The sequence below is a fragment of the Egretta garzetta genome, unplaced genomic scaffold (assembly GCF_000687185.1).
Source record: "Egretta garzetta isolate BGI_Z169 unplaced genomic scaffold, ASM68718v1 scaffold363, whole genome shotgun sequence".
In the NCBI taxonomy this organism is placed as follows: Eukaryota; Metazoa; Chordata; class Aves; order Pelecaniformes; family Ardeidae; genus Egretta; species Egretta garzetta.
Window position 1 is genome coordinate 577,299 of NW_009259039.1, and position 22,206 is coordinate 599,504.

Consider the following 22,206-nt stretch of genomic DNA (forward strand, 5'->3'; position numbering starts at 1 on the left):
GACAGATACATGCCCCCCTCTGCAAAGATGCTGGACCTCAGTGCTGCTTATCCCTGTGGGCCTCCTCTTCTCTGCAGGCTTTCAAAACAGGGAACAGCGGCTGAGAGAGCACAGCCCTCATTCTTCTTACACTTCTTGTCCTTGTGCTTCTGCTTCTCCAGTCAAGTAAAATTCTGGTTTTCTGGTTTCCCGTTTAACAGGAGGCCTAAGGGGTATGAGTGCATGTCAATCTTCACATCCTCTCCTCTGACCCAGAGGCGGAGATAACAAAGGGCCAAAGAAATAAGATTCATAAAGTATATGGCTGTCTCTGAAAGAGATAGCTGATGCACATGTAAAGTTCAGTGGAGGCTTCCTTGTCTGACATGAGCCCAACATCCTTAGCTTGGTGGTCTATCAGTCTGTTCGGGTGACAGGCATTCCTCTCCTGTTATACTGTACTGTTTTTGCTTCTCCAGGTGAAACTAGTGGATGGGTCTGGTGCTCCAATTGCCAATGAAACTGTGAGGATTTCTTTAGAAGGAAGCCAGGAAACCAACTACACAACAAATGAAGAGGGCAGGGCATGGTTTGCCCTGAACACTTCTGCATTGCACTTCAGTTCTGTTGGAATTAGGGTGAGTCCTGCAGGCAGGGGAGGTGATGAAGTGACCCACAGGGCCGGAAGGGGAGTACCTCTGAACTTTCTACTATATATGTGAAAGCACTTAGCTTCTTATTCCTTGTTGTTTGTGCCAACATCAACATCAGTGTGGTGGAAATAGCCGTACAACAAACCAGGTTGCCATGTCACAATTGCACTTAGCTTGTAAGTATTTGATTTCTGCTTGGCAGTAGCAGTGTAGGGTTAGAAGGAACATCAAGAGATCATAACAGTACATTCTGCTCCAAGGGATCACCAGCCCTACCTAGATAAATCTGTTTCAAGGGTGTGTCTAACTCCCATGGTGGAGTGCTGCTAGTGCTTTGCTGTCTTTTCAGTTAAATGATTTCCCAAATATCTCCTGTAAATATCCTTTGTGGTCAGTTAAGGAAATCTGCAGCTCTCAGGGTTTAATTTAACATTCCAAGTTTCTAATTTTTCCTCCATATTTTTTTCTTTTTTTCTTTTTCCTGCCATAAAGAGAAAAAGAGTATGAACCATGTAGAGGAATTCTCTCCCTGGTGTGCAATTTGTTTAATCTGGGAAAAATAAGTGCTGCTGAGCATCCTTTTGTTAGTGGAAAATGCAATATGTGTGTAATATGCACATTTCATAATATCTCACCCTGGAATACAGTAGATTGTCTAGAATTATATTTTCTCTTCTCCCTACAATTCTCTTGTCACAGATTAAAACCATCAAACATTATACAGAAGCTACCACTGGGTGCTTGAAGTTTTCAGAATTCCGCAGGGTAAAGGAAAGGCAAGAATTCCCAAGTATAGTGAGAAAGATAAGGAAATAAGGGCATGTGAGGCACATGAAATGCTGAAGTAGTCCTAGAGTTGATGCTGATAGTAAAAACCCGACTGATATGATTCAGCTTGTTTGAGACAAACTCCAGCTTCTCTGGGAGAGAGATCATTCCCAATGATTTGCTAAGGATACCACCACCCTGTCGCATCTTTCAAACTCATGGTTTTGTTTTTTTTACAGACTACCTTGTTGCTTAAAGAAAAAAAATATCAAGCCTTTAATGCTAGGCCATGAATCCTGGCTCCAATTCAGCCACCTGTGTTTGAGGATCTATCTTTGTATTTTCTCCTTTTCCAGGCAATTCATAAAGTACACCCCTACTGCTATGACCATTCCTGGGTTGTTCCAAATTATGAAGAGAGCTACCTCCAACTAAAGCGCTTTTACTCCCCCAGTAAGAGTTTCCTCAAAATTGAGCCCAGGTCTGAGACACTCAGCTGTGGCTCCTCCACAGAGGTCCGCCTGCACTATATTCTTACTCCAGAGGCCATAGAAGAAGAGAAGAAAATTGTCTTTTACTACCTGGTAAGCTTGTGCCTGCCATACAGTGAGGTTGTCGCTGGAAATTGTAGTGGGGCTGGAGATGGGAATTGTTGTTTGTGGCAGCAGGCTTTAAACACTTTCCCATCATGCTTCATATGCTCTTTTCCCACAAAAAGGAGGGTCTGTCTTAGGAGCAAGGATGCCCCAGTGCCCCCTGCATGAGCACTGGGATTTTGCTACAGGGAGGCATAGAGTAGCTGAGCAGAGTGCGAGCAGCAGACACACAGCTCAGTTGCTCTCCTCACAGGTTTGCCCTCTTTAAGGTTTGGCTCATGCGTAACCTCAATCACAGCAGGGTTTCTCTTTCCATTCAGGTGATGGCCAAGGGAATCATTAAGCAAGCGGGCACCCACATTCTAGATTTGGACCAGGAAAGTGGTGAGTTCCTCTCCCCTGCCAAATAGTCGCTGTCCTGGGAGGCTAGGCAACTATGGCAGATGTACAGGCTGCTTCCATATACATTCAGGGATCCACATCTCCATGTCCTCTAAGATATGGGAAGAGTTTGAGCTTTCTTTTCTCTGCCTTTATTTAGGCTTTGGACAGATTTGCTCTAATCCCCTGTGCCACCTGTCTTCTGACACTGCATTTCTGAGGCTCTCGTACTCTGAGGAGACAGAGACTGATGGTCTGGTTTTAGAAGCTAAACAAAATTCAGCATGCTTATGCACTGGAAAACAGGACTCAAAACAGGCCTTTTCAGTCGGACAGTGAGCCTTATGCATCTCTGTGAGCACCAGTTCATCCCACTTAGAGATCTGGAGTTTCATCATGGCTAGGATGAAGTTCAGCATGAATTCAGACCTAGAAGAGGTTTCTTGTACCTTAACTTTTTGCTCTTGTTTTGTTTGCTAGCCAATGGGATCTTTCAGCTACAGCTGTCTGTACAAGCTGATATTGCTCCAGTGGCCCAAGTGCTTGTCTACACCACTTCCCCCAGCGGGGAGGTGATTGCTGATTCAGCCATGTTCAATGTAGAAAAGTGTTTCAACAATAAGGTAAGTGTTCACTTCTTGAGGGAGCAGCCATCAGACTGCAGCATGGCCAAGCTCATTTATTTAGATTTAGCCTGGCTAAGCTTATTTATTTATATTTACCAATACTGGACAAGCCACTTATCAATTGTTCTAGGTAGCTTCACTGCATACTAGTTTGTGCTAGCTTGGAGGACATCAACTGCTGGAAAAAAGGTGCTAGCAGGGACTACACTGGTAAAAGCCCTCTTAGCCACTAGTCACAGCCACTGATCTCACAGATGGTCATGGGTAAGAAAAAGTCAGGCTGCATGTCTTACGTCAAACTGCAGTCCATGTATTTCACTCCATTTCCCACAAACTCATTGCAGCAATGAGGTGGCTGCTTATGTGATCACAGAGCAAAAATAAAACACGCACAGCCCCAGTCCAGTGGATGAAGCTAATACTTGTCAGATCTTTAAACTCCTGTACATCTTATCCTATCATTTTAACTTCTGTTGTATGTAAATGGAGATAAACGTTGCCTGAACCTGCTGAGCAATGCACAGTGGTGCGTCAATAGCAATGGTGAGACTGAAAGAGTGCAGAAAAAACTAAAGCCTTCTTTCTGTGAGCATGTTGACCATTGTTCTCTTAAAGCCCCACATATTCCTTATCCAGAAGAGCAGACTGATGTATGAGCAGCCCTAAGAAAAGGACAACCTCACAAATTCCTGTCAGGACTTCAGAATAGTAGACAGCACACTGCTAAAGGCAGTCCCTTGTCCTGCTAGTTCTTGAGACTGGTGTCACTGCAGGAACTTGGCCATCTGAATTTTGTTCATATATTAAAGGTCATACTATGCACTGCATTAAGGTCTGGGTGCAAGCCAAATGCCAAGTGATTTACATGCTTAGATACCGCTGTCCTCTCTGAAAGCATCCTGAATTCAAAGCTGTTGTTGGATTGGATAGGACAGACTTTGGGCTATCGCTCTGCTAGACAGTTTTTCTAGTAGCAAGCTTGCTACAGCTCTTGCTCGGCCATTTCCTGAGGAATATTATTTTTGCAGTGTCAAGATTATGAGTCCACCCTGGGAGAGGTGGTGGGTGCCAGCAGAAGGCATGCTGTGGCCTGGCTGGGACATGAGGAAGGCTGGCAGCTGATGCTGTTTTGTCAGGCAATGTGTTTACTCTGAGGATGCTTTGATCATTGCATGTTAGGGGAGGGTTTGTACTGTTGAGGAGAGGGAAGATTTATGCAAGTCAGCCATCTTACTACAAAATCATGTGAGATGGTGGTGATAACAACTTCTGCTGGCAAGCGCTTCCAGGGAAGAGGTTGGTAGAGGATCATTAGAGTTGTGCGTTAGGTTTTGGGGAAGACACACAAGTCTGGGAGGCCTCAACCAACACGCTAGTTCTTCAGAATCATTATCAGTCAGAAGATATTGCAATATTGCTCCAGAACATCACTGTTTCTTGTGTTACCAAAGAATCTGCTAAGCAGGGTCTTTGCAAGCCTGTTTTCTCTCCACATACAATATCTGGGTGCAGGACAGAGACTGGACCTGGTTCAAGACCATGCCCAGCTGCCTGAACAGATCTAGCCACTGTGTGGGATTATCTCATCACATTCACTTTAGCCATAAAAACCAAAACTGCCTTAAAAGTTTTATGAGCAATTGTGATGCTGGAAATTGCCAAGAACTGTTAGTGCTGATTCCTCTGACACTGCAGGAAGGAAACCCAGCTCTGCCGTGGCACAGGGGCAGCGTGTGCATGCGTGCGTGTGTGTGTGTGCTTTGTAAGGTTGAAGCTGATGCACTCAGCAGAAGGAAAAAGTCCTGCAAGGGCAGCGTATCTGTGACATAGCTTTTCCTGTGGCTACAGGTGGACTTGAGCTTCTCTCCTTCTAAAGGCCTGCCTTCCTCTAATGCTCACTTGCTGCTCAAAGCCTCCCCGGACTCCCTCTGTGCTGTCCGTGCTGTGGACAAGAGTGTTCTCCTCATGAAGCCAGAAGCTGACCTGTCACCCAGCTCTGTAAGTATTTAGTCTGTGGAGCAACTCGGAGCCCGGTCAGAGCAAGCGCAGCCTGGTGCTGGGGTGGAAACAGTGAACAGTCCCTCTTGTCAGTGCTGCGCAGGAAAGCTGCCCTGTGCTGTTTCTCCTCTTCCTTCAGTGAGCAAAAAGATGAGAAGCGGGCAGCAGCAGCTTCCTAGAGGTTTTGTGCGACTGTAGGGATGGCAATTAGGAAGCTCTTTTAAGGTGACTGCTTCTCCTGATCAGAGCCAAACACTGTTGTGAGTTTGATGATGATTTTATTCTCTCCAGCCATGGATTAATTTTCTTGGAGTAGCGCCTGGACATGTCAGAGAGTTTATTCTCCTCATGACAAGCAGAAAGTGACAATCCTTAAGCAGGGACAAAGGACTGCAGATAGGCTGGCCAATGTAATTTTTTACATATTTGAGCCACAATAACCTGAGTAACATGCTGTCCATAACAAAAAGTCCAGTATCTCCAAATTTGGATCTCTTTTTTGACTCCTAAATTCCCATTGCTCCCACCCCAGGGAGGATCATGGCAATGTGAACGTATGTGCAGGTGATACGACTGTTATGGTGCTTGCGTCCAACTACCCCAGTCGTGTTTTGTGACAGTGGACACTGAAAATCTGAAAATGCCAAATACCCTGTCTCTTTCTGTGTAGGTGTATAGCTTGCTGCCAGTGAAGGAATTGCATGGCTATCACCATGGTCCAGTCACTCTCTTGGATGAGCCCCTGGAGGATTGCATCCCTTTGAAGAATATAGTTGTGAATGGGATCACCTATACTCCAGTAGAGGAGACGAACGAAGAGGACACTTACAGCATCCTAGAGGTACAGCCCTCATGCATGGTTAGGGAGTGGAGAAGGACTGAGAATGCTTAAACCTTCTGCGGCCTGATGCAACATAGTAAGAATGATCTGACACTAATTTTTATCCAGAGGCAAGTTCAGTGAGAGTCATAAGCTTTTCCCGTCTTGCCATCTTTGCTCCCAACTTGGTGGAAAAGGGATGAGTCCCAAAGTTTTCTTCTTATAGGAGGAGCTTTGGGAATGACTTGAAATGAGGTTCTAACAGGAGGTAAATAATCTTGTGCCATTACAGTTACCCCAAATAAAGTCCTAGAGCTGCTTCATAGCCACAGACATTTCATTCCAGAGAACTCTGTATCTACTCCCTGGCTTATCCTGACCCCTAGGCTGCACTTGGACTGGAACCAGTGCCCTAGAGGCAGAGGGGATATATACTTTGGTCTTTCTAGGCCACCCAGGCACCCAGACCCAGGGTTGGGGGTTCATCTCAAGGTCCAATCCACAGACAGTGACAGCTTCTCCTTTTGAGGCAATAAAATACCAATGTCAGGTCTGCTGTGTAAAGCTGAACAGGACTCAGTAACAAAAAAAATGTTGGATTTCTCTCCCATAGGAAATGGGATTAAAGGTTTTCACAAATACCAAGGTGAGGAAACCTTGGTATTGCAGAACTGTGAGTTACATGTCTGAAGGAGTCCACTTTCCATCGCCTGCAGGACTCCGGCTTGCATCACCTGCAGTCATGGCTGGAGCACCTGTCAATGCAATCAGTAAGGGAACTGGGTCTTGTTATCACCTCTGTTCTGAACAGAGATTCTGCATGTATTTTGGGGTGAATACTCAAACAAGAGCTGGAGTTGTGGACTGAACCCTTGGAAGTAGTTCTGAAGTAATGGGTTCACAGATGTCAGCTTCTGCATGAGTGTGGGGCATATCCCTTTTGCTGGGTTGTGAAGGTTTAAAGACAAGTTTTGATAACTCCACATTAGAAGTAAGCAGAACCATGTAGTTTTCAAAGACTCTGGCAGAACAGAGGATATTATTCTACTGCTGAATTCTCTGCACACAAGGCTTTTGCACTAGACTTCTTTTCCTAGATAGAACCCACTTAAGAGGTTTCCAATACCATCTTCAGCTTGCCCTCTTTGACTCACCCAGTTTTATGTATGGTCAAAACCAGATTAAGTAGATGAGAAAATTTTCAGCGGCAAGTTGGTGGACTTTGGAGGCTTAGAATGGTAAGATGCGAGTGCAGAAGTCAAGTCTGAAATGGACCCACCCTATATCTAAGGGCTATCTTAACTCTTACACTGTAGCTGTTTCGGAGACAGAATCGGTCATGTCATCATCCAGAGTCTCATATTAAGGGAAATACCTGGAAAATCTAGGTTATCCTAGCTGGATAACTGATTCAGAGATTTTTCCCTTGGCACAACAATCTGCTTTTTTACATATCCAGTTTTAAGACAATTTCAACTTCTGACACAGGTTGCTAAGATGTAGAATAGATGTTTTTTAATTAGTTTAAACTGAAATAGGCAGCAGTAAGACGACTGAAATACTGTAATAGACAATACAAGCAAGCCACTGTCAGTCTTGCTAGGAGCTATGCGATACAGCTCTGATAGCATCTTTCATTCCTGCCCTGAGACCTACTCAGACTTTGGAGGTAGCTGTTGCAGAGATAGTATGGATACTTGCTAGCTACATAATTTTTATCTAAATGTAGAAAATAATTTAGCCAAAGTAAAGATGACCAAAACTAGAATTTAGTTAAGAACTTTTCTTCTTTTGGATTTCTCTTTCCTTTTTCAAAGCCAAGCAAAATTTTTTTACCAAATTTCATGCTAAAATCAGAATATTTTCTTGGGAATAATTTTTACATGTGAAAATTTGTTTCAGTCAAAAAATCTATTTTTACCCCTCCCAAATTCCAACTGCATGTTTTTAGTTTGAGCATATGCAGCCTAGTTCTTCATGAGGTGGTAGATTTGGCAGGGAGGTGGTTTTCTGAGTCACAATGACTCTACAAAAACCATAACAGAGGGATGTTCCATTGCTATCTGGCATGATATGGTAGAGAGGGATGTCATGTTAAGACTGTGCCTGAAAGGCTGCTTGCACAGAAGGTCATAAATAGCTCTTTGCTCTAACATCATTGTTTTAACCTTGTGAAGTGTTGCCCCACATACTTAGAGCTTTGCTGGAGACTGGGAAATACTGGAAGGCTAGCTCTTGCTAATAAGCCCTGACCCTGAAACTTCACTGCTGTTGGTACCAGTGCTCACTACAGCCACAGCAAACATCAGCTGCCAGCAAGGCTTCTGATTGTCCCATAGATTGCCGCTTTCTCAGACCAAAGCATGATGCTGACATAGATCTTGGTTGTTTGGAATTATCGGTAGTTGATATCTTTTCCATCTCATCACATTCAGGCTTTCGGTCAGATAGACTTGATGCCACGGTAAGCACTCCTGAAGAGCTGACGGAGACAGTCCGAAAGTATTTCCCAGAAACTTGGATTTGGAACTTAGTATCTATAAGGTGAGCACCTTGGGCTAGTTCTTTCGTTTTTAATCAAACTGGTTTTATAAGGTGAAAACATGAATCCCCACATATTTGCCATGTCAGAAAGTCCTTCATTGTTTGCAGAAATCACTTGTCAATCCTCTGAGATGAAATTACCTTCAGCTGTAGTTAAGTTTGTCCAAGGAGTGGTCATGGATCTGGAAGAAGATGTGGGGTGGCCCTACAGTAACAAACATACTGTGCCCCATCATTCACACAGGCAGTACTGTTCGGTAGTCCCAAAGGGGTACAGATAGTCACCAAAATGCCATAAAAAATCATCCCTCTGTCCTTGCTCTCTGTGTTTCACCAGCTCTGAGGGAAATGCTGATCTAGATGTGACCATCCCTGACACCATCACTGAGTGGAAAGCCAATGCATTCTGCACTTCAGCAGACACGGGCTTTGGCCTGTCCCCGACAGTGTCCCTCAGAGCCTTCCAGCCCTTCTTTGTAGAGCTCACTCTGCCCTACTCTGTGGTGCGTGGTGAGGCCTTCACGCTGAAAGCCACCGTTTTCAACTACCTGACCACCTGCATCAGGGTAAGGAAGGTTTAAATCCTTCTCTGTACTTGTGTACCTTCTTGTAAACCTCTTACCTAGCCTTCTTATCTCTGAGTAGCCCTAGAGCCTTCACCCCTGAAATTCTTATATTATTCCTCTTATATACTCCAAACGCAGAGCCCACAACTCCATCTTCCTGCTCCTTTGCTACTGAAGAAATAGGTATTGCTATGGCTTCCTAGCTCCCTGTCTCTCATGATCACCCTTCCTTGATTGCACCTCTCTCTACAACTGGCAGGTCAGTGTGACTCTGGCTCAATCTGCTCATTTCCTGGCTAGTTCGGTGGAAAAGGAGGAAGAATCTCATTGTCTCTGCGAGAACGGGAGGAAAACTGTGGCTTGGCTGGTGACTCTCAAATCTCTAGGTAAATGTCTCAGCATGCAAACTGCAGGGAGAGTTTCTCCATGCTGTTCTCCCCATTCAGTATCTAGTGTTAGAGCAACACGGTTTCCTGGGAAGCACTGCAGATGAGTTTCTGTCTCATCTGCGGTTATTTGGGAGGCACAGGTTGGCAGACTCATAGTGTCCAAGGCTCTCTCTGGCACCACATGCAATATCATCAAGCCTTACAGCCCTTGGACAACATCTTCTGAAGCCAGAGACATCACTAGCCAGCGGGAATGCTCCATCCCTCCCAGAGATTAGATGGCTTCCTCATGGGATCTTCATACTTTGTTTTCACTGTTGTTGTTACGTGCTGTGGTAGCAGCTGTGGTGTGCATGTGGGGTAGCGGAGTGCTGAACAGCAGTGGCGCTGGTGAGTCCCACCACTGTGGTGTCCTAGGTTCTGGAAAAGAGTCACCAAAATAGAGTCACTTTTCAATGGCAGTGCAGCTCATCTGCTCCAGGACGGCTTCTGACATAGCTCGCTATGTTCTTGTGGGAAAGAAGCAGAGCCCAGGTGTGATGGGAAATCCCCACCCATGGGCCTGCAAGTTGAAACTCCTGGAAGTGGCAGTGACTCCTATTACCTGGCTCTGCCTGGCAGGGCTGGCTGACCCCTGTTTCCTCCAGGGCAGGTGGAGTTCTCCGTGACCACTGAGGCCCTGCAGAGCCAGCAGCCCTGCGGGAATGCCATCGTGGAGGCCCCTGAGAAAGGGCGGAAGGACACGGTCATCAGACAGCTGCTGGTGGAGGTAGGTGGGCTGTGGGAAGGGGAGGACTTTCCTACAGGCTAGAGCGTATGCTGTGATGCAGTTGGACAGGATGCTAGATAATCTCACCTAGGCTCCCTTTCCCATGAAAGCTTGGACCAGATGATCTTTTGAGAACTGTTCTAACCTGGGCTGGTCTGTGATTCTATGAGATCACTATGCAGCATGGAAATATGGTGGTCTTACATCATCTTTATATTTTGGCAGGGCTGCATAAAGATTGCAGCTTAATAATGCTGTGCAATGTGTCTGCCAGTACTCTAAACCTTCCCTATTCCCTACTGTAGCAGGGCTCCTACTCCAATCCATCCTTCCCTTTAACTCCTGCCTGTCACCTCCTATTTCAATACACCTTCTTTACAGCCTCTCTCCTCTTTTTGAGACACCCCCAGTAAGTTTGCCAGTCAGCACATGCTGCCTCTCTGCTAGTGGAGTGGCCAAGCAACTGCTTCTTAAGCTGAGTGTTACGCAGTTCTGCTTTGCTACCCTAGTCTGGCACCAGGATGAAGGTGGGGGATTCACAAGCCCCTACGGGAATTTGATGCCTGTAGAGAAGTCCCCTCAAAACTCCAGATATTATAAAAGTCCATGAAAATGTATTAAAATTTTACAGCTTATCCTTTTCCTGTGGCAAGAAAAGTTGCTGATGCAATGTGGTACAGAGGAAATATGTGGCAGTACTGCATATCCTTTACAGGAAAAGGCTAGTTTATTTTACAGGGTGTCGTAATCTGGCAGGTATATTCTATGTTCTTAGCTTTTCTCTGTATCATAAAACCCCCTAATGTTTGCCTACTGTGTATCAGTAGTGTCACCAGGTATTATAGTGTATAACATCTTCCCTTTCTATTATCAACAGACACAATTTTTTTTTCCCTAGAGCATCTGCAGCATTATGATAAATAGCACTGCAGACATCTCTTCAGGACAGCCCTCTAGAGCAACCGTGAGCTTTTGCTAACAAAAGCGCTTGCTGTAATGCTGCAGTCCTCTTGTTACAAGGATGTTAAATGCCTCTCACTGCATACAATAGTTGCAGGTCATCTCTGTGATTGTCCTGCAGTGTGTCCCTTTCCTTTTCCTGTCCTTCCTCCATGTACAACACCACTCCCTTAAGATCATGTTTCTTTTACTTGCTTAAATTATTATTTCAGAGCTCTGTATTTCAGGAAGCGTTTGTGACTGCCTCTCCTTCTCCAGTTCACTCACTTTTCTTTTCACGTGTCCCTCTGTCCTTGTGGAGCATTCCACTGTCTGTCTGTACTTCCTGTCTCACTAACTTCTCACCTCTCTTGTTTTCCTTCCTCCCACCCAAGCCTGAAGGAATTGAGAAGGAAACAGTCCAGAACTCTGTGCTCTGTGTAAAAGGTAAAGCCCTCTCTCCCCACCCTCTCCATTTTTTTCTGTGTGGTTTGGTGGGTGGGACATGCCTGGAGGAGGAAGATAGTCCTGCCTCTATCATATTCCAGATAGGCTGATATTTTTCGGTAATCAAAACATGCCCCATCAGTTGGGAGCCTGAGATGTAAGACAGAAGAAAGCCCTAAAGAATGGACCAGCCTACCTAAAGCATCAGGGTACGACCTAGGACAGATTTAGCATGACTGTTTGCGTCCCTGTTCTCTTGTGTGCTGACAGTGGAATTAGAAGGGCTGTCTCTTGTTTTCTAGCGCACCCAGGAAAAAGCTGTAGAGATGTGATCTACAGTGTCTAACAGTGGCTGGGAGTGGTTTCATGTGGGGATTGCCCTATAGCCAGGGGAAAATGAAGTGACTGAAATCAGGGCATTTCTAAAAGGAAATGTTCCTGTTGTTTCACTGAGGCCCCCTCCCCTTCCCTTAGCCATTTCTTGGGGCAGCACTGAAGCTGTTTGGGTCTTGTTTCTCTTTCAGGAACACCTGTGAAAGAGAAGTTTTCCCTGATGCTACCCTCAAATGTGGTACAAGACTCAGGCAGAGCATATTTCTCAGTGCTGGGTGAGTGAGCAGCCTGAAAGAAGAACCATGTGCTGTTTCTGCCCCTCTGTGTTGGCCTCCTACCTCACAGCTTTTTCTCCTGGTTTCCAGCACACCTCACTCCGGTCTTTCATGCCTTCTGTCTCAAACATGTTCCCTTCCAGTTGTGCTCTTCCTTTTCCCCTTTCTGCATGTCCTTTTGTTCAGGGTTCTCTGCCAGTGCCATAGCTTTTCTCTCATTTCCCTCTTCCTTTTCTCTGCTGTTCTGTGTTTCATTCCAGGATCTTTATCAATCCAGATTTTCTTTTGTTCTTCTCTGTCATCTCCTGCTTTGTTCAGTAGCTCCTTCTGATTCTGACAGCCATCCCTGAGTGTTGTTAATATCCCTCCGGTATCTCCTGCTCCCCAGGCGACATCATGGGCACAGCCATGCAGAACCTGCACCAGCTCCTCCAGATGCCATTCGGCTGTGGGGAGCAGAACATGGTCCTGTTTGCACCCAACGTCTATGTCCTGGACTATCTGAACAAGACAGGGCAGCTGAGCGAGGAGGTCAAATCCAAGGCCATCGGATACTTAGTGAGCGGTGAGTTGGGACATGGCTTTTGCTTCTCTGCTCTGGCTTTTTTTCTAGATCCTGCCTGGGGTGGTTCTGTCAAATGTTGTCCAGATGTGGATGTTGTCCAGCTTGTCTCATGCAGAGATGGTCTCTGCTATATGCCCGAGAGGGCCCTTTGCTGCTTTTTCCTTTATCATTTTGTTGCTTAAGCATTGGGGTATCTGATCATTGCACCCACTTTTCTCTGCTCCCTGATTGGGTTGCAATGCAGTGCAGAGTTGTCAGGTGTCCTGCTACAGTGACTTGTCCATTGTCACTAATATGCCCTGCCCTCCTTCTGAAGAGAGGCAGGTGTCACTTCTCCTCGTGCAGTACAGGCAGTGCATGGAGGTGGGGATGTACCAGTACTTCTCATGGGCTAGGATAGGACTGACCTACCCCTCTCTCCTTTACCTTTGCTGATACAGCTGCTTTTCTGTTCCCCCATCCCTCAGCAGACTTGCCCTGGCATCTGAAACTTGCTTTAACTCTCCATTGCAGGTTATCAGAGGCAGCTGAACTACAAGCACCCAGATGGCTCTTACAGTACCTTTGGACCACGTTATGGACAACCGGGGAACACCTGGTGAGATTTCAATGTCACTTATGCCTTCCCTATATGCTCCTCTTTCTCACCTACACATTCATAATAAATGCCGTGTGACAGTAAATAGGAAATGCTGTTGTAGACCAGCAGGCTTTCCAGAGCTGGTGTGGTCCCTATGCTGCCTCCTACTTAATGAAATAGGCTGCATCATCCAGTTATATAGCTGAAGCACATCCTCCCACCAGCAGCTCTGAGGACCATGACAGACAAGAAGGAAATGGAGATAAATCGGGGAAGAAGGGAGCAGGGACTTCACATCCTGACTGAGGAGGGCTGAAGAGTTGCAGTGGCAGCTCTTCTAGACTAGCATCTGCTGAGAAGGCTGCTGCTGGGAAAGGTGTTTCTGTGTCAGTGGAAAGGATGATAATCCAAGAGCAGTTTTATTTTCAAGAGTGTTTGTGTGTTACTAAGCAAAGACAGCCATGATGAGTGTCTGTGTTACTAGTGTGAGTTACTGCAAAGTTTTGAGTTGCTCCAGCCTATCATTGCCATGCATTTTCAACTTTAGGTAAGAATGAATGATTTCATCACCTTCGGTTTGCTTTTAGTTTCTGAAACAGTACTTGGCTCTTGACAGCATGTTGGCTTCTCACCACATGCCTGCTTCTTCTCTATAACTGCCGGTAACAACTTCAGCAAAAACTCTTTCAACATGTTCTTTATTTTAAAACTCTGGGGAGTTCTGGGAAACCCATGAGGCATGGATTTCTAGTGCAAGAGTCCAGCCAACAGACCATGAGCTAGCAGGAATTTAATTATTCTTCCCTGCCATTTTGAGTGTTACTGTTATGCAGATGTTGAGATAATTGGCATGCAATTCCTTACTTTTTCTGAAGAGGTTTTTAGATACAGATCAACAATCACTGTCCTTCAAACTGTAGCCTCAACACAAAGGGATCACAGGGTTTTATGAGCCAAAAGAGGCACAAGAAATCAAGCTGGGAAGCAGGTTTTTTGACAGATTTTTTAAGATGAAGATGTAATATACATGTGGCCTAACTAATTGGCCCACAGTTCCCCAGATCTTCTTGCCTTTCTCCAGACAGATGATGTGCACCTGAGGTGGACAACAGGCTTGCTCAGGCCCTTTCACTGCTCTTTCTCTCTTTCAGGCTCACAGCCTTTGTCCTCAAGTCTTTTGCCCAGGCCCGGCCTCACGTCTTCATAGATGAGAAGCACATCCAGGATGCTCTGGTCTGGCTGTCCTATAAACAGAAGGAGAATGGCTGTTTCCGTAGTTCTGGGAAACTCCTGAACAATGCTATGAAGGTAACATGTCTGCCTGGTTGGTTTTCTGTGAGGCTAAAACTTGACCATAAGTCAGATGGGTCCTGTTGAGCTTCTTGAGCATAGAGGCAGATGGGAAATTCCCATGACAATGGCAAGAACTAGGAAGCCAGAGGCCATTCTGTATGATTGCCACAATAGGAAGGAGAATGAAGGCTAACCTGCACTTTATGAGTGGTATTGATACCTCCACATCAGTTGAAAGGGAGAGGAAGCAAGCTACAATGCAGAATAAAGTATTCCCACTGGAGTGGGAGAAAAGACTGAAGATAAGAAGCTAGGTGGGGTCAGCATCTACCTTTGTGTTTCCCTGCAGGGTGGAGTGGACAACGAGGTCTCGCTGACGGCCTACATCACCATCGCATTGCTGGAGATTCCGCTGCCTGTAACCGTATGTGTCTGCACCCTGACTTGAGTCAGTCATGTTGTATCAGTCTATGATGACACAGTACTGCCCAGAATTTGCTCCAGATTGGTTGTGATATAAGAATTACGTGCTGTCAATTTCAGCATTTCTGGAACACGTTGTACCTCACTTGTTCCTAGATCTCATTCTGGCAGACCCCTCCTCACAGTTCACTGGAATGATGTGTCAATACTAAGGCAAAAACTTCATTTCTCCCCAGCCTTCTAATCACTGGTTGTCTCTCCCCAGCACTCAGTGGTGCGTAACGCTCTGTTCTGCCTGGAAACAGCAGCAGCAGAGAAAGAAAACCACGTGTACACCAAGGCCCTGATGGCGTATGCCTTTGCCCTGGCAGGGAAGGAGGACAAGCGGAAGGCATTGCTTGGCTCACTTGAAAAGGAAGCCGTGAAAAAGGGTGAGTGCTCCCGGTGGGACGTGCCTTTCTTCCATCTCACTGGCCTTACATCTTCCCTCGATAAAATGGCTTTTACTGGTGGGGCAATGGCTGCAGGCAATGGCTTCTGTGGGTGGGGAAAGGTGGAGGGAGAGGAAAAAATTGTGCAAAGGCGTTGTGTCTTTGAGAACTCCCTCTCGGTGCCCAGTCCTACTTCTCTGCTCCCAGGGAGTTCATCAGGAAGCACCAGGCACCATCCCCATTGGGGCTGAACTGAAGGGGAGCTCTGCTAGCGTCTCTCCTCGCTCCGCTCCTCTTCCCACACCAGGCACTGCTTAGCAAAGACTGAGCAATGCTTATGGCCACTCCTTCCTTCCAGCACACGTGCTCAACGTAGAGCAAAGCTGACCTTGCACAGCACAAGGGACAATAAATCAGAGAAGAGCTGCATGTGCTGAGAGAGAAAATGAACATACAGGTTATTTCGGAGGCCATAGCATAAGCTCTGAGTCTTCCAGGAAGTCACCTAATGACTCTGAAGCGCTCTGGTAAAGTCAGGCTGGACAGCGGGTTTGCCCAAGCATTGGGTGTCAGGGTTGTGGAGGAAATATCCCCAGCACCTTTTGCCTTTTCCACCTGCAGGTGACTATCAAGCCCTGCTCACAGTCGTTGGGTCATTTTGCGTGACAGAGCTTGTCACTGCCCAAGCCCGGCATCTCTACTCAGCAAGGGAAGTAGTGCCAGCCTGGTGCTCTGCTGGTGCTCAAGCCCATAAATGCCTCCACGAATCTGGAGTCTAGGACAAAGTGGTACCCAGGCCTGAGGACTGAGCCTCAGCAGTCTCGGAGTAGTTGCAGCAAGCAAAGAGTTGCCTAACCCTTCCCATTTCATCCTGCATGACAGATTTGTCCTGGAGGCTCTGTCCTCCCAACTGGATCGTCAGCAGATCAAGAACTGCCTTTCGGTAACTACTACTAATTGCTTGTTGTCTTGTCTCCACGATCCCTGCCTCCCGTGAAGATGGGTCTGTTCATTGGCAGCGGCCTGGGAAAGAGCCAGAGGTGGATCTCCCGTATTATCGCTACCGAGCTCCCTCTGCTGAAGTGGAGATGACAGCCTACGTGCTCCTTGCTTACCTCACCACACAGCCGGCACCTTCCCAGGAGGAGCTGTCATTCGCATCTCTTATTGCAAAGTGGATCAGTGGTCAGCAGAATCCCAGTGGAGGCTTCTCCTCCACCCAGGTGAGCTGCTTCCCTCCTGCAACCTCACACATCGATGTTGGAAGAGAAGTGTCAGAGACCCCAGTGGGAGCACAGCAAGGTTCACCAGGGCAGGGGCTGTACCCCTGTGGAACGTCCCTGCAGTATCTACCGTGGTTGCCAAGTTCCCAAGAGGCTAGAGGATGGTAGGTCAGGTCGTGCCTCTGGGAATGGACGATACTGTGGTTAATGACCTACCTGGTTTTCTTGACACAGCGGGACAAAATGCTAGGGACACAAGGGACGTGTGCATGTGCCGTTGGAGGGGGCTCCCACTGCAATTTGTTTGTGCATATGAAGTCGCTGCTTCAGCCCGTGGCTGGCGAGCGAGCGAGTGAAGGCTGCGCAGAGCTCCACACCAGGGAGCTTGGGGAACGTGCAACTGCTGTGCAGAGGACACGGGAAGGGGATGGAGAGATGCAAAAGCTGCTCTTTCCCGCTCTCCTTTGTACTTCAAACTGGAGAAAGTGAAGAATGGAGGGGAGGATGCCTGCCGGCAGCGAAGGGCAGGCTGTGGGAGGACAGGCTGTGCAAAGGCTGACTGTATTCCCCTGGGTGTCGGGACCCATCTCTTTCAGGACACAGTGGTGGCTCTCCAAGCCCTGTCCCTGTATGGAGCCGTCACCTATGCCAAGAGCGGAGCAGCTTCCACAGTGACCCTGCGATCTGGAGGGGACTTCCAGCAGGACTTCCAAGTGGATCCCACAAACCGGCTGCTGCTCCAGCGCGTGCCCCTGCCCCAGGTGCCAGGGGAGTACAGCACGGAGGTGTCTGGCGAAGGATGCGTCTACCTGCAGGTGAGGGTGATGGGGGTATCTGGCACCCTGGGAGGAGAGCCCCTTGCTGGGCAGGAGCCAGGGAGAGGGCAGAAGGGGCAGAGGAGAGGGAAGGAGTGGGAGGGAAGGCTCTGGGAGGGGGAGGGAATGAAGAAGAGTGGAGGCGTGTGGAGGAGAAAGAGTGGGAGGGAGGGATCCGCAATGCGGAAGAGCTGTGAGAATGGGAGAAGCGTCGAGGCAGGGTGGGAAGAGGATGGTCTTCCTCACATGCTGAGCACACACACACATGCTCACACGGAGCTGCTGGCTCTCCCCTAGACAAGCCTGAGGTACAACGTGCAGCCCACGCAGGAGGATGCACCCTTCACGCTCCACGTGTACACGATCCCAGAGACATGTGAGGACTCCAAGGCTCACAAGGTCTTTGACATAGGCATAAATGTCAGGTGAGTCTGCATTTGGGTCTGAGCCCTCCTGAGAAGCCACGGGAGGCGGAGGAGGTCTGGTGGTCCAGGGTGAGCCAGTCTGGAAGCCCTGGAAGGGCAGTGCGTCCCTGGAAAAGTGGACAGGAAGCAGCTGGGCTGGGAGGAGGGGCTGTGGAGGAAAGACATGTCCCCCAGTGGTGGAGCTGTGTGGGCAGCCCAGGGCTGGGCTAGGGTGAGGCTGCATAGGTTACCAGGAGGCCCTGGCATAGCTGGAGAAGGTGGTGCTGGATTTCCAGGAGGTGGTGGGGTGCCAAGGCTTATGGAAAACTTGGAAGTGCCCCCAGCTTTGACTTGAGGTGCCCTGAATCTTTGTTGCTTGGTTCCTTAGTTACACTGGGGAGCGCAATGGCTCCAACATGGTGATTGTTGATGTGAAGATGCTGTCGGGATTCATCCTTGTGAAATCCTCTGTGAGGAAGGTAGGAGCCTTTTTGTTAAAGAAGCAACATCCACTTTCTTATCTTCAAGACACTTTCTAAGTGTTTCTACCAAACTAGGGGGCTTCATGATTGGAATCAGTATTGGATCTTGCCATTGTCATCTGCACATTTGCCATGTTCTCTTGTCATACCTGGCTCAAGGGCAGCAGAATGGCAGACTGTGATGAATCTAGGAAAAACAAACGACGTAATTTTTTCTTTAGACTGGTGATGGGCGCCTTTATTATTACTGTGTCTCAATAGCTCCCTATATGCTTTGTCTGTGCATAGCACATTCAAAAGTAATGCTGTTTCCTTTTCCCCTCTGCTGATCTGACAACACCTTATAGCACTGTAACTGTTTAGGTCTTGGGCCACAGTTTGAGATGCTGAGATAGTGCATAGTCTCGAAAATAAAGGCAATCTTAAGATACTGCAGATCTAGCAAGCCAGAAAGAATGTATTTTCATTGAATCGTTCCATCACTGTGCTTGAACTAGTGCTCAGTCTCTGCTGGAGCCAAGCTGTACTCAGCCAGGCTGGCGAAGGGAAGGCCTGGGGACCTTGATACCTAGTGGCACACCAGGGAGGCAGTTCCATGCTGCAGACTTAGTTCCCCGAGTAACCCCAGTGTTCCATGCATAATACCACCCTCAACACAGTAACATCTTGGTCTTCTTCCTTCAGCTGCAAAGCCGACCTGTTATTGAGCGCACAGAGCTGACTACCAACCATGTCCTGGTATATCTGGAAAAGGTAATTATCTGTCTGAAGCGAGGATGGGTACAGAAACACTGGCATTGGGACATATGGCCACATAGGGCAAAAGATCTACTCAAAACTACCATGATTCTGAGAATAAGACTGAATCATATACTGACCTTTGCTGACCTTTCAGACTTACTGGCACTTTCCTCACAGCCCTCAGCACGGTTTCCCTCCACCCTGCTCACAGAGCGGGCCCTGACCTCCCCACCCACCAGAGCCTCCCCCAGCATGGGGAAAGGCCCCAGGCCTTGCCCTTGCCCCTCAGCCAGGCCTGCAGCCCCCACACCCACCAGGGTCCAGGCCTGGCTGGCAGGGGAGAGTGAGGGAGCCCGGGGCAGTGCGGAGGCCTGGGGGGAGCCCGGGGTGGTGAGAAGCCACCCCTGAGCCCCCACCGCTTCCCTTCCCCAGCTGAGCAGCGAGACCCTCAGCTTCTCCTTCACGGTGGAGCGGGACATCCTGGTGCAGGGCTTGAAGCCAGCTCAGGTGAAGGTCTATGACTACTATGAGACAGGTGAGTGCGGGGCCGGGGGTGCCCGCGGGATCGAGGGTGGGCACTGGGACGCGGGGAGGGGCGAGGCAGAGGGTGGAGGAGACCAGCCCCACAGCCCCCGACCATGGCGCCTGCCAGGCCACCCCTGCCTCCCTGGGGACAGGAGCCATCCCACGGGGCAGAGCCACAGGCGCTGGGGGTCCCCCGTTCAGGTCCGGCCCCAGAGCACAGCCGTGCCCGTGCTTCCAGGCAGTCCCGACTCTCCTCGTGCCGCTGCCAGCCCAGCTGTTGCGCCAGGGCGCTGATGACTGCCACCCCCCCGCCTCAGTGGGCCAGCAGGAGGTCCCTGAGCAGGCCTTGGGCTTGCTGGGGTGGAGCCCTGTTGGAACCACGGGTGCTGGGTGGCTCTGCCTTGCTGCTGTGGCCTCTGGGCAGGGCCGTAACTGGGGCTCCCTCCCACCCAACTGGGACCTCGGGGGGACGGGGGGTGTAAGTTGGGGCTGGTGGCAGTGGTCTGCAGTGGGGCCTGGGAGATGTCTCCCTGGCACCCGTCCCTCCGCCAGGAGTGCTGAGGGGCTCTGACAGCCCACTCTCTCCCTTCCCTTCTGTTTTCCAGATGAGTTTGCCACACAGGAGTACAGCGCTCCCTGTGCCACAGGTAGGGTGCACAGGAACAACTGAGATGTTCCAGCGTTGCCGGTTGTCTTGAATGAGAGTCTGTGCAGACCTGGCTTTCCACAGCCTGGGTGTACTCTCAGCATTTATCTTCACTGTACCTATTGCATGTGCCTCAGTTACAGAGAAGAAAAGCAATGCTGCCACCCCATGTCCTGTGTAAGATCAGATACCACTTTCGTTTTGTTTCACTGAGAATGGCAATCCCAGTGTTACTTACTGGCTTCATTCGCAGAGACACATTTGTCTTTTCTGCATTTGTGCCTCACATTGTACAAATGAGCTTGAAATCTCCCTTGGGACTGAACATCACACTCAGCATCTGCATCTCTGCCCTTTTCAGGGCCACATTTGCCATGCTTCAGACACAGAAGGGTACTAAGAAATTGTCTCCCAAATGTCTTGGTGAAATTTTGATGTTATTCACGCGTGGGGGCCTTTCAGACTCTGCCCTGGGTTATTTTTTCCTTTCCTTTGAGAAATCCACATGCTGAGAGAGAATGTGTACTGGGATAGCACATGTGTCTTCAGGATACCTCTGCCTCCCCTCCCCTCTATGTAGCATGGATATTTTGAACATGTCCAGCCATTCCCATTGTTATCTGTCTGCAACCGGCATTTTTAGGTGAAGCAGTTTCCCAGATTCTAACAGGGCTTGAACTCACATAGCTACGAGAACAGAGAAGATGTCCAGGGCTCTGGACACAGCTTCACCAGGATACTTACCTCACTGTCCTTTTCCCACCTCCAGCCAACGTTGAACAGGGAAATGCCTGAAGAGCAATCTTGTCTGAGCCTTGCTGGATCAGCTTGCGTGTCCCTGCCCCTAGAAGATCTTGTTGAGGGGGCTGTTGAAATGTTAGAGGAGGACACCTCAACATCGAAAAGGAAGTAACACTATAAATAAATTAAGGTTTCATTCTCATCAGATGCCTCTGGACTTACATTTTGTTACTGCATCTTCTCTCTCCTCCCGTCCATAGCTCAGACTGTGTAATGGCCCTAAATTTAAATCTGGAGACATCCACGGCAAGGCGGTGTTCGGCAGCTCCTCAGGAATACCACGAGGCAGTCAGTTCTTGGTGGTGTGGAGGTTTGCCTCTGTACTTGCCAGTTCTCCGGGAGGAGCCTGAATCCTGTATGATCCATCCATCTGTGGAAGCTTGTCTCCCTGCCTCTGAAAGTGGGTGTTTTCTGCAAGATAATCCTTAGACATAAGCCTGAGATCACATATCGCCTTTGATAGCACTGTGAAATCACTGCTGTGAGGTGGAAGGACAGTGTGAGCCTGCCCAGTCTAATCTGTCACAGCAGGCCAGACAGAAGTGAAGGGAAAACCTGTTGACTTTCCCATTCTGGCAGGGAAGACATTGTCTGCTTGTTTCTAAGCAGTCGAAGTGAAATCAGAGAGGGACTGAGAACAGTTCATTAGTCAGAATTTAAAACAAGAACCACACAGTTCCCAGCTTAGACCATTAGTTAGTTAAGGGCAAGCAGGTTCAAAAGTGTCAGGTCTGCAAACTTGTGCATACAGACACAGGTCTGCAAACACAGACCCTCCTTTGTGGCTGGCTGTAGATGGATGGCAACAGCTCCTGCATTTTCATTTACTTTTTGGCGAATGCTCTACTATGGTTATGGTGTTGAATCTTTTCTGCCTCAAATGAAACAAAGTGATCATCATGATAATTTAATTTAAAGGTCTGTAAAATCACTGGAGTATGCTCCATTCACAGAATTTGGATAATGGCTTTCTATCATGGAAAGAGTTAACCCTATGTTTTGCTGCCACCAATTTAACAATTGTTAGATTTGACAATGCCTAACTGTTGCTCATGGGCAGCCACATCACTCGTTATTTGGGACTCCCTGGCTAGCCTGTATCTGTAAAGCAGGTTAACATCTCTCTGCTTGACTAGGCTGTGAATCACCAAAGCCACATACCTGCAGCTCCTCCATGGCACACCGTGCAGGGAA

At 48.2% G+C, this 22,206-nt stretch overlaps 1 protein-coding gene across 1 annotated transcript in view; it reads left to right on the plus strand.

The window, feature by feature from the left end:
- A2M (alpha-2-macroglobulin) overlaps nt 1–21,124 on the plus strand; it is a 30,466-nt gene extending 9,342 nt beyond the window's left edge. Inside the window, exons 11-36 of the mRNA XM_035890525.1 lie at nt 459–617; nt 1,757–1,984; nt 2,317–2,380; nt 2,858–3,000; nt 4,852–5,001; nt 5,672–5,842; nt 6,435–6,591; nt 8,200–8,365; nt 8,703–8,931; nt 9,191–9,317; nt 9,968–10,089; nt 11,424–11,475; nt 12,000–12,083; nt 12,472–12,648; nt 13,162–13,246; nt 14,380–14,536; nt 14,871–14,945; nt 15,210–15,375; nt 16,375–16,598; nt 17,195–17,413; nt 17,711–17,838; nt 18,206–18,296; nt 18,984–19,052; nt 19,473–19,575; nt 20,171–20,212; nt 21,060–21,124. Of these exons, the coding sequence (XP_035746418.1) occupies nt 459–617; nt 1,757–1,984; nt 2,317–2,380; nt 2,858–3,000; nt 4,852–5,001; nt 5,672–5,842; nt 6,435–6,591; nt 8,200–8,365; nt 8,703–8,931; nt 9,191–9,317; nt 9,968–10,089; nt 11,424–11,475; nt 12,000–12,083; nt 12,472–12,648; nt 13,162–13,246; nt 14,380–14,536; nt 14,871–14,945; nt 15,210–15,375; nt 16,375–16,598; nt 17,195–17,413; nt 17,711–17,838; nt 18,206–18,296; nt 18,984–19,052; nt 19,473–19,575; nt 20,171–20,212; nt 21,060–21,124 (3,453 nt within the window). The remainder of the gene's footprint in view (nt 1–458; nt 618–1,756; nt 1,985–2,316; nt 2,381–2,857; nt 3,001–4,851; nt 5,002–5,671; nt 5,843–6,434; nt 6,592–8,199; nt 8,366–8,702; nt 8,932–9,190; nt 9,318–9,967; nt 10,090–11,423; nt 11,476–11,999; nt 12,084–12,471; nt 12,649–13,161; nt 13,247–14,379; nt 14,537–14,870; nt 14,946–15,209; nt 15,376–16,374; nt 16,599–17,194; nt 17,414–17,710; nt 17,839–18,205; nt 18,297–18,983; nt 19,053–19,472; nt 19,576–20,170; nt 20,213–21,059) is intronic.
- Nucleotides 21,125–22,206: the final 1,082 nt, after the last annotated feature.